The sequence below is a fragment of the Columba livia genome, chromosome 2 (genome assembly GCF_036013475.1).
Source record: "Columba livia isolate bColLiv1 breed racing homer chromosome 2, bColLiv1.pat.W.v2, whole genome shotgun sequence".
NCBI lineage: Eukaryota > Metazoa > Chordata > Aves > Columbiformes > Columbidae > Columba > Columba livia.
In genome coordinates this window covers 114,580,937-114,593,595 of record NC_088603.1, presented here as the reverse complement: position 1 = coordinate 114,593,595, position 12,659 = coordinate 114,580,937, and the positions used below count along the sequence as shown (strand labels likewise).

At 43.1% G+C, this 12,659-nt stretch overlaps 1 protein-coding gene across 4 annotated transcripts in view; it reads right to left on the bottom strand.

Moving 5' to 3' along the window:
• The window catches only part of TAF4B (TATA-box binding protein associated factor 4b), a 79,355-nt gene that overhangs the window by 57,252 nt on the left and 9,444 nt on the right, over positions 1-12,659 (bottom strand). For 3 of the 4 annotated variants that reach the window (XR_010470523.1, XM_065053375.1, XM_065053376.1), the window contains exons 2-3: positions 5,745-5,893; positions 4,237-4,344 (exon numbers count right to left, since the gene is read on the bottom strand). Coding sequence is in view for 3 of the 4 variants with exons in the window: in XM_065053375.1 (XP_064909447.1) it covers positions 4,237-4,344; positions 5,745-5,893 (257 nt within the window). In the remaining variant the exon portion in view is untranslated. The remainder of the gene's footprint in view (positions 1-4,236; positions 4,345-5,744; positions 5,894-12,659) is intronic. The other variant, XM_065053377.1, reaches the window with a different exon arrangement.

Sequence of the window (12,659 nt, the reverse complement as noted above, 5' to 3'; positions counted from 1 at the left end):
CTATTTACTCTTTATTGTACAAGGGACTTACACATATAGCTTTGCAATCCTCTGCAAAACAGGCTCCAAAGAAGCCACTCCAAACAAAACAGCACTATTCATTTTCCCTAGAGCCATCCTTCCTGCTGTTTAAATCCAATATTAGACATGTTCAAAAATCTACAACTAAAAAATATGGCTTAGAAAAAAAATACTCCATGTGTACCTCTTTAAATATCTCAGAAGTACACAAGTTAAACTGATTACCTCAAAACTGAACTAAGAAAGTACAAAAGAACCAAGTCAAAGGCAGATACAAGTTAAAAAAACAGAAAAATTAATAGCATGATGAACCTCAATGTTTATCCACATGAGAGTATAAGGATGCAGGCAGGTTCATCTCGCAGAGGCAAAAGGATGCTGGGACAGGAATTAGCAGGGCTCATTTGGAGAGCTTTAAACTAGATTTGAAGGAGGATGGGGTTGTAGCTGGGCTTGCATCAGTGGGGCAGCAATCTAGAGCTGATGAAGATCAGGAGGCCTCCCATACCCCTAGAGTGAAATCGGTGTGCTCAGCTCGCTCCCTGAAATGCCTGTACACCAATGCACACAGCATGGGGAATAAGCAGGAGGAGTTAGAAACCTGTGTTCAGTCAGGAGATTATGACCTGGTGGCAATTACAGGGACATGGTGGGACAGCATGACTGGAATGTGGTCATGGATGGCTATGTCCTTCTCAGGAAAGACAGGCCAGCCAGGCGAGGTAGTGGAGTTGCTCTTTACATGAGAGAGCAACTACAATATATTGAGTATTGTCCAGTCACGGATGAGGGGCAAGTTGAGAATCTGTGGGTGAGAATTAAGGGGCAGGCTGGCAGGGGTGATACTGTTGTGGGTGTCTATTACAGGCCACCAGATCAGGGTGAGGAAGTTGACAAGGCCTTCAACAGGCAGCTGAGAGTGGCCTCACAGTCACAGGCCCTGGTTGTCTTGGGGGATTTTAACTTCCCTGATGTTTGCTGGAAGGACTACTCAGCCAGCCAGCCACAGTCCAGGAGGTTCCTCCAGTGCATTGATGATAAATTCCTAATGCACATGGTGGAGGAGCCGACTAGGAGAGGTGCACTGCTGGATCTCATCCTCACTAACAAGGAGAGTCTGGTTGAAGCAGTAAAGGTTGAGGGCTGCCTTAGCTGCAGTGACCATGAAATGGTAGAGTTCAGGATCTCATGTGGCAGGAATAGAATAGCAAGCAGAATTGCAAGCAGGGCAAACTTTGACCTTTTCACGCAATTGCTAGGGGAAATCCCATGGGAAAGGGTACTTGAAGGTAAAGGGGCCCAAGATAGTTGGTTAGTATTCAGGGACTGCTTCTACCAAGCTCAAGGTCAGAGCATCCTGATACACAGGAAGTCAAGGAAGGGAGCCAGGAGACCTGTGTGGTTAAACAGGGAACTGCTGGGTAAGCTTCAAGTGGAAGAGGAGAGTTTACAGATCATGGAAGTGGGGGTCAGTCACTTGGGAAGAATATAAGGCTGTTGTCAGAGGGTGTAGGGAGGCAACTAGGAAAGCTAAGGCCTCCTTAGAATTAAACCTGGCAAGAGGGGTCAAGGAAAACAGAAAGAGCTTTTTCAAATATGTGGCAGATAAAACTAACACCAGAGGCAATGTAGGCCCACTGATGAATGAGGTGGGTGCCCTGGTGACAGAAGATACAGAGAAGGCAGAGTTATGGAATGTCTTCTGTGTCTCTGTCTACTCTGCTGGAAGCTGTTCTGAGGAGCCCCGTACCCCTGCAGCCCCAGAGGAAGTCAGGACAGTGGAGGAGTTCGCCCTGGTTGATGAAGACTAAGTTAGGGAGCCATTATGCAATTTGGACATCCATAAATCCATGGGTCCTGATGTGATGCAGCCGCGGGTGCTGAGGGAGCTGGCTGAGGTCATTGCTGGACCACTCTCCATCATCTTTGCCAAGTCTTGGGAGACTGGAGAGGTGCCTGAGGACTGGAGGAAAGCAAATGTCACTCCGGTCTTCAAAAAGGGCAGGAAGGAGGACCCAGGTAACTATAGACTGGTCAGCCTCACCTTCATCCCTGGGAAACTGATGGAACGACTTCTCCTTGGTGCCATCTCAAGGCACAACAAGGATAAGAGGGTCATTAAGGGCAGTCAATATGGCTTCACCAAGGGGAAGTCGTGAATGACCTATTAGAGACCAGCGTAGGGAAAAGGGACCTGGGGGTCCTGGTGGACAGCAGGATGACCATGAGCCAGCACTGTGCCCTTGTGGCCAGGAAGGCAAATGGCATCCTGGGGTGCTTTACAAGGGGGGTGGTTAGTAGGTCAAGAGAGGTTCTCCTCCCCCTCTACTCTGCCCTGGTGAGACCCCATCTGGAGTATTGTGTCCAGTTCTGGGCCCCTCAGTTCCAGAAGGACAGGGAACTGCTGGAGAGGGTCCAGCGTTGGGCAACAAAGATGATGGAGTGGAGCATCTCCCTTATGAGGAAAGGCTGAGGGAGCTGGGTCTCTTTAGCTTGGAGGAGACTGAAGGGTGACCTCATTAATGTCTATAAATATACAAAGGATGAGTGCCACAAGGATGGAGCCAGGCTCTTCTCTCTGATAACCAATGGTAGGACAAGGGGCAGCGGGTGCAAACTGGAACACAAGAGGTTCCACTTAAATTTGAGAAGAAGCTTCTTCTCAGTGAGGGTGACAGAGCACTGGAACAGGCTACCCAGGGAGTTTGTGGAATCTCCTTCTCTGGAGACATTCAAAACCCACCTGGACACATTCCTGTGTAACCTCATGTAGGTGTTCCTGCTCCAGCAGGGGGATTGGACTGGATGATCTTTTGAGGTCCCTTCCAATCCCTAACATTCTGTGATCCATCAGATGGAAAAAAAATCTTAACCTTCATCTTTCTCCCCAGTGTCAGGATAGTATAGTAGATGACTACTGCTTTTATATTCTGAAGATCTCTATGCAGATAACACAAGCACATGGTTTGCAAGCTAGTATTCCAAATTAAAAGTGGGTAAGGAATATCCACTACTGTTCTTAGACACGAAGTGTACGTTGTTTCCATTCTAAGCAAAACAGAAAGTGTATTAAGAGAGGCCTCTGGGTTTTCCTCTTTAGCCCCGACATTATCTATCTATAGTGAGAAGGAAGAGAGAGAAGATCACAGACAGAGCTATGAGTAGTTTTCAGTTGCTGATACGAAAGAACAGCAAGAATAAAAAAGTATAAGTCAGGCTGTTAGTTACCACTGTCAGTGAACATATCCCCCAATCCTTCAAACACCCTCAAGGTCAAGAACATATATCCAGCTTGGGGTTTTTGAATGACTGATCCTGCTCACTTACTGAGTGTTTGGTCAACCACAACAGCCCAGTCTCCTTCAAGCTCTTGTTCGCAAATGAAATGTACAAGCCAGACTTCTTCCTAATTTCCCCTCCAGGTTAGGAGGAGAACAGAATATTTTAGCTGCAGAAAGCAGCAGTTTTCATCACACACATTTATCCAGAACTCTGGTCCCCATAAACAGAGGAAGATCTGTATTTAGGAGAAGTCTCATATTCTACGGGTAGTAAGAGTCCCTTCAGAAGAGTCCTACAGCATTTTTCTCTGGAAAAAGAGAAATAAGACCTAGGAAATAAGACAAAAAAATTTACCTAAAAATAAAGAGGTATGTCCAACCATTCTCTATTTACAGTCATATCTCTGGAACCTGTCTGCTAAATTGAATTAGAAAACAGAGGTCTTCAGCTACGACCTTCCTTTAAGAAGGAAAAAAAGTGTAGACATGAAAACCAGCTTGACTGGTGCAGACAGTACATCTTCCCCTCAACAATATCCCAGGTATACTTTTTTTTTCCTCTAAGGAATCAAATCAGGGAAATCAAACAGGAGAGAGCATTAGGAAGTCTCCATCTCCCAGAAAATCTTCAGCTAGACCTTGAAGAAGCTATGTCATAGGGTACAAAAGCACTGGAAATGGCTCTCTTAACTATTAATTTTATACATTGTTCATGCCCTTTCTACTGTAGTGAGAGATGAGCTGATGCACACTGGCAGAAGCATAATTAAATTATGCATTTAAAAAAAGACACTCAGGAAAGAATTTATCATGAGGACAAGAGTTACTAGCTCAGTGAAAAGCAGATTAGAATTAGAAATAACAAGAATGAATCCATATTTTCTTCAATTCTCTCTGTCACTTTTTCCACTGCACTATAAAGCTTGCCACCTACCTGTATTACAGCAGGTGCCTGAACAGTAGAAGCCACAGCATTTGTTGTTTGAGATAATGATTTCACAGGAGTAGATGTTACTTTCTTTAGTAACTGGTTGCCAGAGTTCTTAAAAAAAAATAAGAATAATTAAATATGCAGAGAAGAGTTGTCAAACAAGTCAATGACAAAACAGACACTGAAGTTAGTACCTGCTCTTCTCCAGCATAAACCAAGACACCCTGGCCAGGAAGGCCAATGGCATCCTGGGGTGTATTAGAAGGGGGGTGGTTAGTAGGTCAAGAGAGGTCCTCCTTCCCCTCTACTCTGCCCTGGTGAGACCATACCTGGAGTATTGTGTCCAGTTCTGGGCCCCTCAGTTCAAGAAGGACAGGGAACTGCTGGAGAGGGTCCAGCGCAGGGCAACAAAGATGATGGAGTGGAGCATCACCCTTATGAGGAAAGGCTGAGGGAGCTGGGTCTCTTTAGCTTGGAGAAGAAGAGACTGAGGGGTGACCTCATTAATGTTTACAAATATATAAAAGGTGCGTGTCACAAGGATGGAGCCAGGCTCTTCTCTCTGACAACAAATGGTAGGACAAGGGGCAGTAGGTGCAAACTGGAACACAAGAGGTTCCACTTAAATTTGAGAAGAAACTTCTTTTCAGTAAGGGTGACAGAGCACTGGAACAGGCTGCCCAGCGAGGTTGTGGAGTCTCCTTCTCTGGAGACATTCAAAACCCGCCTGGACACCTTCCTGTGCGACCTCATCTAAGTGTTCCTGCTCCGGCAGGGGGATTGGACTAGATGATCTTTTGAGGTCCCTTCCAATCCCTGACATTCTGTGATTCTGTGACACCCACTCTTACAGTAGCAAAACAGGTATCATTCACCTATGTAGCCCGTACAGTTTAAACACCATTCAAATCTACATGTCTACCAGTTTAATCCTCAAGAGCAGATTCAGAGACATTTAGACACAGTGCCTAATCAGAACAAAACAGTTAAAAGATTAGCATGTTGGCAAGACCTATGCAGATGGTTACTTTTTTTGTACCCACTCTTACTCTTCCATGCTGACCACATTAGAAGAGATGGAAGCAAAAGGTCAGCAGAGCTCAGGGAAGGAGGAACATCCTGGGGACACTGGAAAGGTCCTCAGCTTCACTCAGCTTCAGAGAAATTATCCCACCAGAGGACGGTTTATGATTGTTTACTAGCAGTAACCATTTAGGTAGTCAGGTTTTGTTGTTGTTGGTTGTTTGTTTTGTGTTCTTGTGGGGTTTTTTTTCTAAGCCCTTTATATCATCAGGGAGGAATTCCTTAATTTGAACTACACTGTATGTAACGGCTAGCAGGTTTTCAAACTGAGAAAGCAAAGTGCATAGTGTTTATGTGCAAACCAGACATCATCACGCTGTTCAGAAAGTGTTCAAATGCCTGTTTTAACCCTCCATAACTTATTTGAAAACCCTGTTATAACTATAAAACATACAGCTACATCAAATTAAAGCTATGAGAGAAGTTACCTGTACAGCACATATTCTGACCGTAGGTGTGCTGGTTGGTACAGATGGTGTCACACTTGTGTTATTTTGTGGCTGACTCTGTGTTCGTGCTGTTGCTTGTTGAGATACTAGCATTAGTTGGCCATTACTGCTTCTAATGAGAACAGTTCCTGTTAAAGAAAAACATCCAGAGTGTTAGAAATGAAGCAATATTACAGCTTTCCTATGCTTCTGTGGAAGAAATAATTAGACCACACTGATAATGTAATATTTAGTTTCTTACTCCAAGGAACAGCTGTCAAGAAAGGTAAGAGCTAAGTGTACATCAGTTTTACTCTGCATTTTATGACAGAGAACAATTCCTAAAGTCAAGAGAAAAACTTAACTAGACAGCGACATCAAAACACTGTGTGCACACAAGATGCAAACTGCAAAGCAGTGCATCATTTCACTTAGAACAGTATTTTGGACATGAAAAAGACAGAGACAGCCCACATACACACTTTGAGATTACTTCAACAGTAACTTCTTCAAGCAGTTCCTCAAAATTCATCACCACTATCAGGTTGGGCTGCCTCTATACATCTTCACTTTCTGAACATTTAGGCGCATACTTACAGACAAAGACATGGTTTAAAGAAAACCTGTAATGGGAACTGAAGCCTGATTAATACCAGTTCATGGTGGTCAGAGAGGGCAGTGGTCTCCAATGAAAGTCAAAGCCACTGCGGCATTTGAAGCTGTCCCTCTGTCAGGGGTCAGCCTAAAAGCATTAAAATGCATAGTTTTCATGAAAGCAGCTTACAGACAAACAAGGAGATTCCAATGGAGATAAACAAAACCACATCCCAACACCACTCTTCTGCCTTGTTTCCTTGCTTTTTGGTTTTTCCTTCAAACCTACAGCTATGTCCACCCAGCTCGATTCAGCTCCTACCACCCTTCTCCTACACAGCTGTAATGACAAACAATTAAACAGTTAACAAACAATGAGTATTTTTACTAAAGCTTTCAAACAACAATCACCCTACTGAGGATCAGACAGATGCCATGGCACAGACACATATTCCCTGCACTTGGAAAGTATTCAGCTACCAATGCCTCCTCCTCCTCCCCAGTCCCCTGAGGGCCTGGCTCTGGATAAACCCAGATGTTCCATCAGGGTCACAAACACAAAATGTCATCTGGATCACTGGTCTCAACGGCTTCAGTTCCTTCAAGGGAGCTACAGCGCACCTTACCTTTGCTGGTGCCTCACCTCCCTCACCTTCAACAGCAGCTGCTGCAGAGTCCACCACCAACAAAACCTCCCTCATGCTCAAACACCTCACTCAACAAAGGCCTGTCCCGTAAGAGAAACGGGGAAGGCGCAGGAGAATGCCAGATACATAAATAAGAGCACCTCAACATTTTTTGAGGACTACACTAAACTTTCTTGCAAGCTATTCAATATCTGAAGAATCCCAGATCTTCTATCCACACTTATGATCTCTCCTAGCATAAAAAAAAAGACTGCATTAATAGAATAGCCTTTTTACTATCCGGTTAGCCTGGAAGCTGTCAAAAATATTGCTGTGCAATGCAGCCTAAAACACTGCTTCTGTCTGAGCCGACATGAATACAACTGGAAAAGCCACAAGCTCCTTGAGTTGGGTTTTGTTTAAAAAAAAAAAAAAAAAGTCAAGCCATAACCACATGCTCAAGCAGTTTTTCATCCTCCACATCTAAAAGCATAAGAGGATACTGCAAGACAACACAAGACTTGGTATGAAATTCTGTAATGTCAACATATTGCCATTTACATAGCACACACAAACTGAGACTGCAAGAGCAGCATCTGGAGCTGTTTCCTCCTTTCTCAAGCAGCCTTTACCAGATGGGGCAGATGCACAGGACACTTGCATATCCAGAAAAATACTGTTACTCCATCTGACAACTCAGCTTTCTCCTACTGCACTGACATCTTGACTATAATTATACTTAGGGACAGATGGATCTTTTAATTTAATCAATGAATACCCAGAATCACAGAAAACACAACAGATTTCTAATTTTCTTTTCATGCCATCTTATTTCAACAGTGATTCATGGCACACAATTTATCATCAAAAAAGGTAATTTTTTTTTTCTTGTTCCCATTGCATGCTTATGCAGATTCTAGGGGAAGAGAGAAAGCTGATGTTACCACACTGATTTTGATAGCAATAGCATTTTTCTCTGCCATAGGTCTACACCCAGGATGGCAGAAGTGTTACTTCTGGAGGTTTTAGGGCTTGTTTTCTAAGTTTGCTTAAAAATGCCATTGCTAGCTCTACTCTTTGAAAAGGCACATATAAATTTATCATCTAATTCCTTTAGAGATTTGGAATGCATTAAGTGTTTTGTTTTCATGTATTTGGATATTTTGTCACTACTCATTAATTTGTTTTTCAAGTCAAACCATCAGAAGCAGTTTCTACTTCTCTAAATCATATCACATACCAGAAACGGCAACGTCACCAGTCAACTCGATTATAGGTTTGGTGGTTTTTTTCTGCACTTCTGAAGTTCCAGTTAGCATTTGCCAGAGATGGAGACCCTGCCTGAAGAGTCTCCCATGCTCCAGGCAGTTGACTGGGGAGAGTTTCCAACAGACTCCACTGAACTTAAGAGCAACACAGCTAGCAAGCTTAAGCAAATACAATACAGTTCATATGCAAATTCATGAACATCTGAAAAACAAAAAGTAAATAAAACCAACCACTGCAAATCTTAACAAGTCCCAGTAGCCCCTTAACATTTCACCATGAGCACGATGACCCCCAACAGCACTGTACCCTGAAACAGAAATAATCTTTCCTCCTTGTAACAGGATTAGTCTATACAAGGAAATCCATACTTCACCAGAAGACTGTAAAATAACTTCAGGCTTATTCTTGGTAAAAGCATCCACAGAAGTTACCTAAGGCTGCTCCAGTGGTCATAGCCTTCGAACAGACAAGTAAGATGATGTCTGTTTATTTCCATTATAGGTTATGATAAGAACCTGTTCCACCTGGAACAAACATTAATTTCCCTACATTTGTTCCATTTGGAAGAATTTTTTGATATGGTGGTGGCTTGTTCATGGCTGTAGCTTTTCACAACAGCTAGCAAAATTAGAACTCCAAAGTTAATATTACAGTAATCTAGTCACTGCTGCTTTTGTAGGCTTAGTACCATAAATACCTGATGATAGCACAAATAAAGCTGAAGGCAAATTTGAAATGACTGTCATAGCTACAGATCCATACAGTGAAAAGCCACAAGACATCACTTCAATCATGAAACAGAGTTTTGGGCAGTTACAGCCTAATGTCGCAAAGTGACAGTAAACTGACAAGTGGATTTTCTGAAACAGTTTGAAAGCTGTTTCATTTATTTTTTTATTTTTCACTTCCAATTGCCACAATTTAGTTATACTTTTTCACAACTTAAAAATACCCCCTGTCTTTTGATACTCCCTTTTCACCTTGAAACAAAACCAACAACCTAACACTGAAGTCGATAGTGCAGGCTCCAGGAGGAGACACAGGAGGTGTCTTCTGCCAGAAGAGAAGGTTCCACAGCACTCAAAACCAATGCCTTAAGTCTCATACACCACATACCGTTCATATGTGTGAAACAAGGGAACAGCAGGTGATGATAACCTTGAGGTTCTCAATAGAAAGGTCACAGACTCCTGCAGCTACCAAGATGCTACTATCAAAAACACAGAGAAGATAAGTGCAAGAATCCATATTCTTCACGTGGGAAAACTTAAAAAAAAAAAAAAAAAGAAAACCACAACACTGAAACAAGACATAACATAGTATTTATTATCAAGAGCTGTTTTCACATTCATTAGAAAGCATTTCTGCCAAACTAAATGTGAAAACAGATCAAGTCACGCAGCCATTGCAACTCCACAGGAAAACGGGCACAGGGGTAGGGAGGGAAACCACCAAACATCTGAAACATTGAAGTTTCAGCTAACTCTCCACAGCACAGCACTTAAAACCAGAAAAGATACCTGCAATCACCAACCACAATACCACAACCAGCTGCAGTTACCCAACAGCAATCGGGCATCTTTTTAACACTAAAGGTGCCCTCTTTTGGGCAGTATTTCCAATAATGCACCGTTTACAGGATACAGAGTTTGATAGTTTTACTGAAGTTGTTTCAGAGAACAGGAAAGACTTTCTCACCACTCGTGCATTTGATTCTAAGTGGAAGGTATGATCCCTTTGGGGCTACAAGGCTGTTCCTATTTTCAGATCACAAAAGAAAACCTAAGTGACTAGTTACCAGCAGAGATTAGTTCTTACATGCTTCACTAGAGGACTCAGGTGCTTCTCAAAGATTAACAAACAGCCTTTTACAATGAATTGAGACTTCTGTCTCCAGATATTCTGCCTGTCCTGCCAAAAACATCCTTTGGAAAGTTATTTATTTTTCTTGACTGCTAGAGAAGCAGTTAAAATAAAATCAGCTATTTCAGCCCTTTGTTTCCTGCACACCTTCCTTCAGCTGCAATCCTGCAGAAAGGCTGGAGGGGAAGGAACCAACAACTGTAACCCAGCTCAGCTTCCTCCAAAGCCACCCAGAAGGAGCCACGCTATAGCTTCTTACCTGGCAGAGGTCTCATTGAGACCTATACCCCTTCCCTGCAGCAACCTGCCTTCTCCTGGCACAGGGGCTCCAGGAACCATGCCTCCAAAAAGAGCACCTGGCATCAATCCTGCAGAGCTCAGGCAGCCACCACCCAGAACAGCCTCTACCTGGGCAAGCCAGCAGTGTGTACCATGGAAAACCAGATGTCTTCTATTGGAATTCCATTTGCTGATCAAACCTGAGGTGCCTTCACTCTAAATTTTTGCTGTCCCAGTACCACCGCCCAAGGAAATCCACCTTTTTCCAGATTTGGTTATAATGCAGTTCAAATTTTCTAAGCTGTAGCTATGTTTAGCATCCAAGCTAGGAATCAAGAAGCACAAGTTAGCAGGAAGAGCAGCTGCCAGATATCTCTTCATTGTAACTACAGAGAACCAAAAACTCACCAGATACATGAAAAAGATGCTGTGGGATCATGGCAGAGATCTGTTTATGCCACTGTACGTAAGGGCATCTGCATGGGCTTCCCTGTATTTCAGGGAATAGTGTTAAGGAAACCACACTGCTGTGAAGCTGTGTTGCCAACTGAAGCTCAGGGTTTCACGCAGCAGTGTTCACCAATGCGTGCTGAAAACATCCCACCATGATGGCAACTTCCACCATTCAATTTCTACCACATAAGACAAGCCTGAGAACATTTCTGAAGGGGAACATCCAGAAGGAATTTCCTGAGATGAACCAGCCAGCAGGTGTGCTCCAGTGGAGATAAACCATATGCTGCTACACGTCAAGCTGAAATTACCAGGATAAGCCACCACTTTGATTACGTGGTTTACAACACAACTGCTCAAAACAACAGCTCTCTGGAACTGCTGGCTGGGGAGCAACATGAGGAAGACAAGTCTCCCGTTCCTAAAACAAAACACAAGCAACAACCAACTGCATTAGACTCAACTCATTTAAGAGAACACAAGTTACAAAAGCTGCCTTCAAAGAAGGCTAAGTTTAGCTTATATCAAAACCAGGGGTGCCTGCATCAGGCATGTTGCCAACTTTAGTAAAGTTCACTTTAATACCAATTCCAGTTACAGGACTAAACGAGAATTTCAGGTCCCAAATCAGCACGCAAACAGTTCAACAACAGAAATGTTTCCGATACTGAACTAACTTAACTTTTACATGACTTACATTAACCCTTCTAATATGTTAAGGCTGTATGTTTTCAGATCAAGTATGGAATGTACTGCATGGAGGAGAACTACTTATTCCCCATGACCTTCTCTTGGTGCTTGAGACTTCCTAGATGTCTACTGCAGATTTCTGTACTGAAGATGAAGAAACAAAGACAATAGCCCAATACAGAGGCAACATCCAGCTGTGCTTCTCACTGTCTTAGGAACGAAGCTACAATGAAGATCTGGTGGCCACTCAAGGTTTCCTTGCCACAGGCTGCCAATAATGAGCTCTAACTTCTATTCTTTAATCAAATACAATTGACTTTGGACAACTGATCTTCTAGGAAGCCACAAAGATTGCCTGTTTGGGGCTTTTCCTGGGAAAGCATCTCTGATTGCTCTTAGATTTCCCAGACAAGAAGGGCAGAGGGCTCATCTACACCATGTGGGTCAAGTTGAGTTGTTCAGCTTGTACACTACACCCACAAAGCATTTACAATAAATCATTCCAACTTTTGGAAGTCAATATTAGTTGATGCAAGAGGAATTCAGCAATGATCAATCCATAATTACCACTGTTATGGCAACAAAAAGAATCACATACCCAGGCCCTCAACCAATTCATTCTGCTACCATGTCATTTCACTAACCAAATAATTCTATATCTCACAAATCACCTCTGCGCCCTTTCCCTCTCCTCCAGGGAAGGTTCTATACTAATGGGTCTTTGTAGCAATGGCTCAGGATCAGTGACTAGCATGTAGATATTGTAGTGTTACAATGACATGCCTGATTTTGAGTTCAAATGAAAGACACCTCGTTTTGCCCACAGATGTGGAATTCACTTATTTCCAGGTCAGGAGAAAAGTTCAAGGTGCATAACTCCAATATGCTTTCATGCGCCAACAGAACACAGACAGCCTAAATAAAATACAATACAATGTTATACCCACAAGTTCTCTGAAGAGGTTGACTGCATCTTTGCCAACTGCACAAGCACCGCACTGCAGATTCTTGTAAAGTCTTGTCTACAACTTTTAAGGTTGCATGAGCCTCAGATGTCTCACATCTCACCTTTTCAAAGCCAGGGACTAGCCTTCCTCACAGACATCACTGTCCAGTTGACAGCGCTGTTTCACTAGCATTA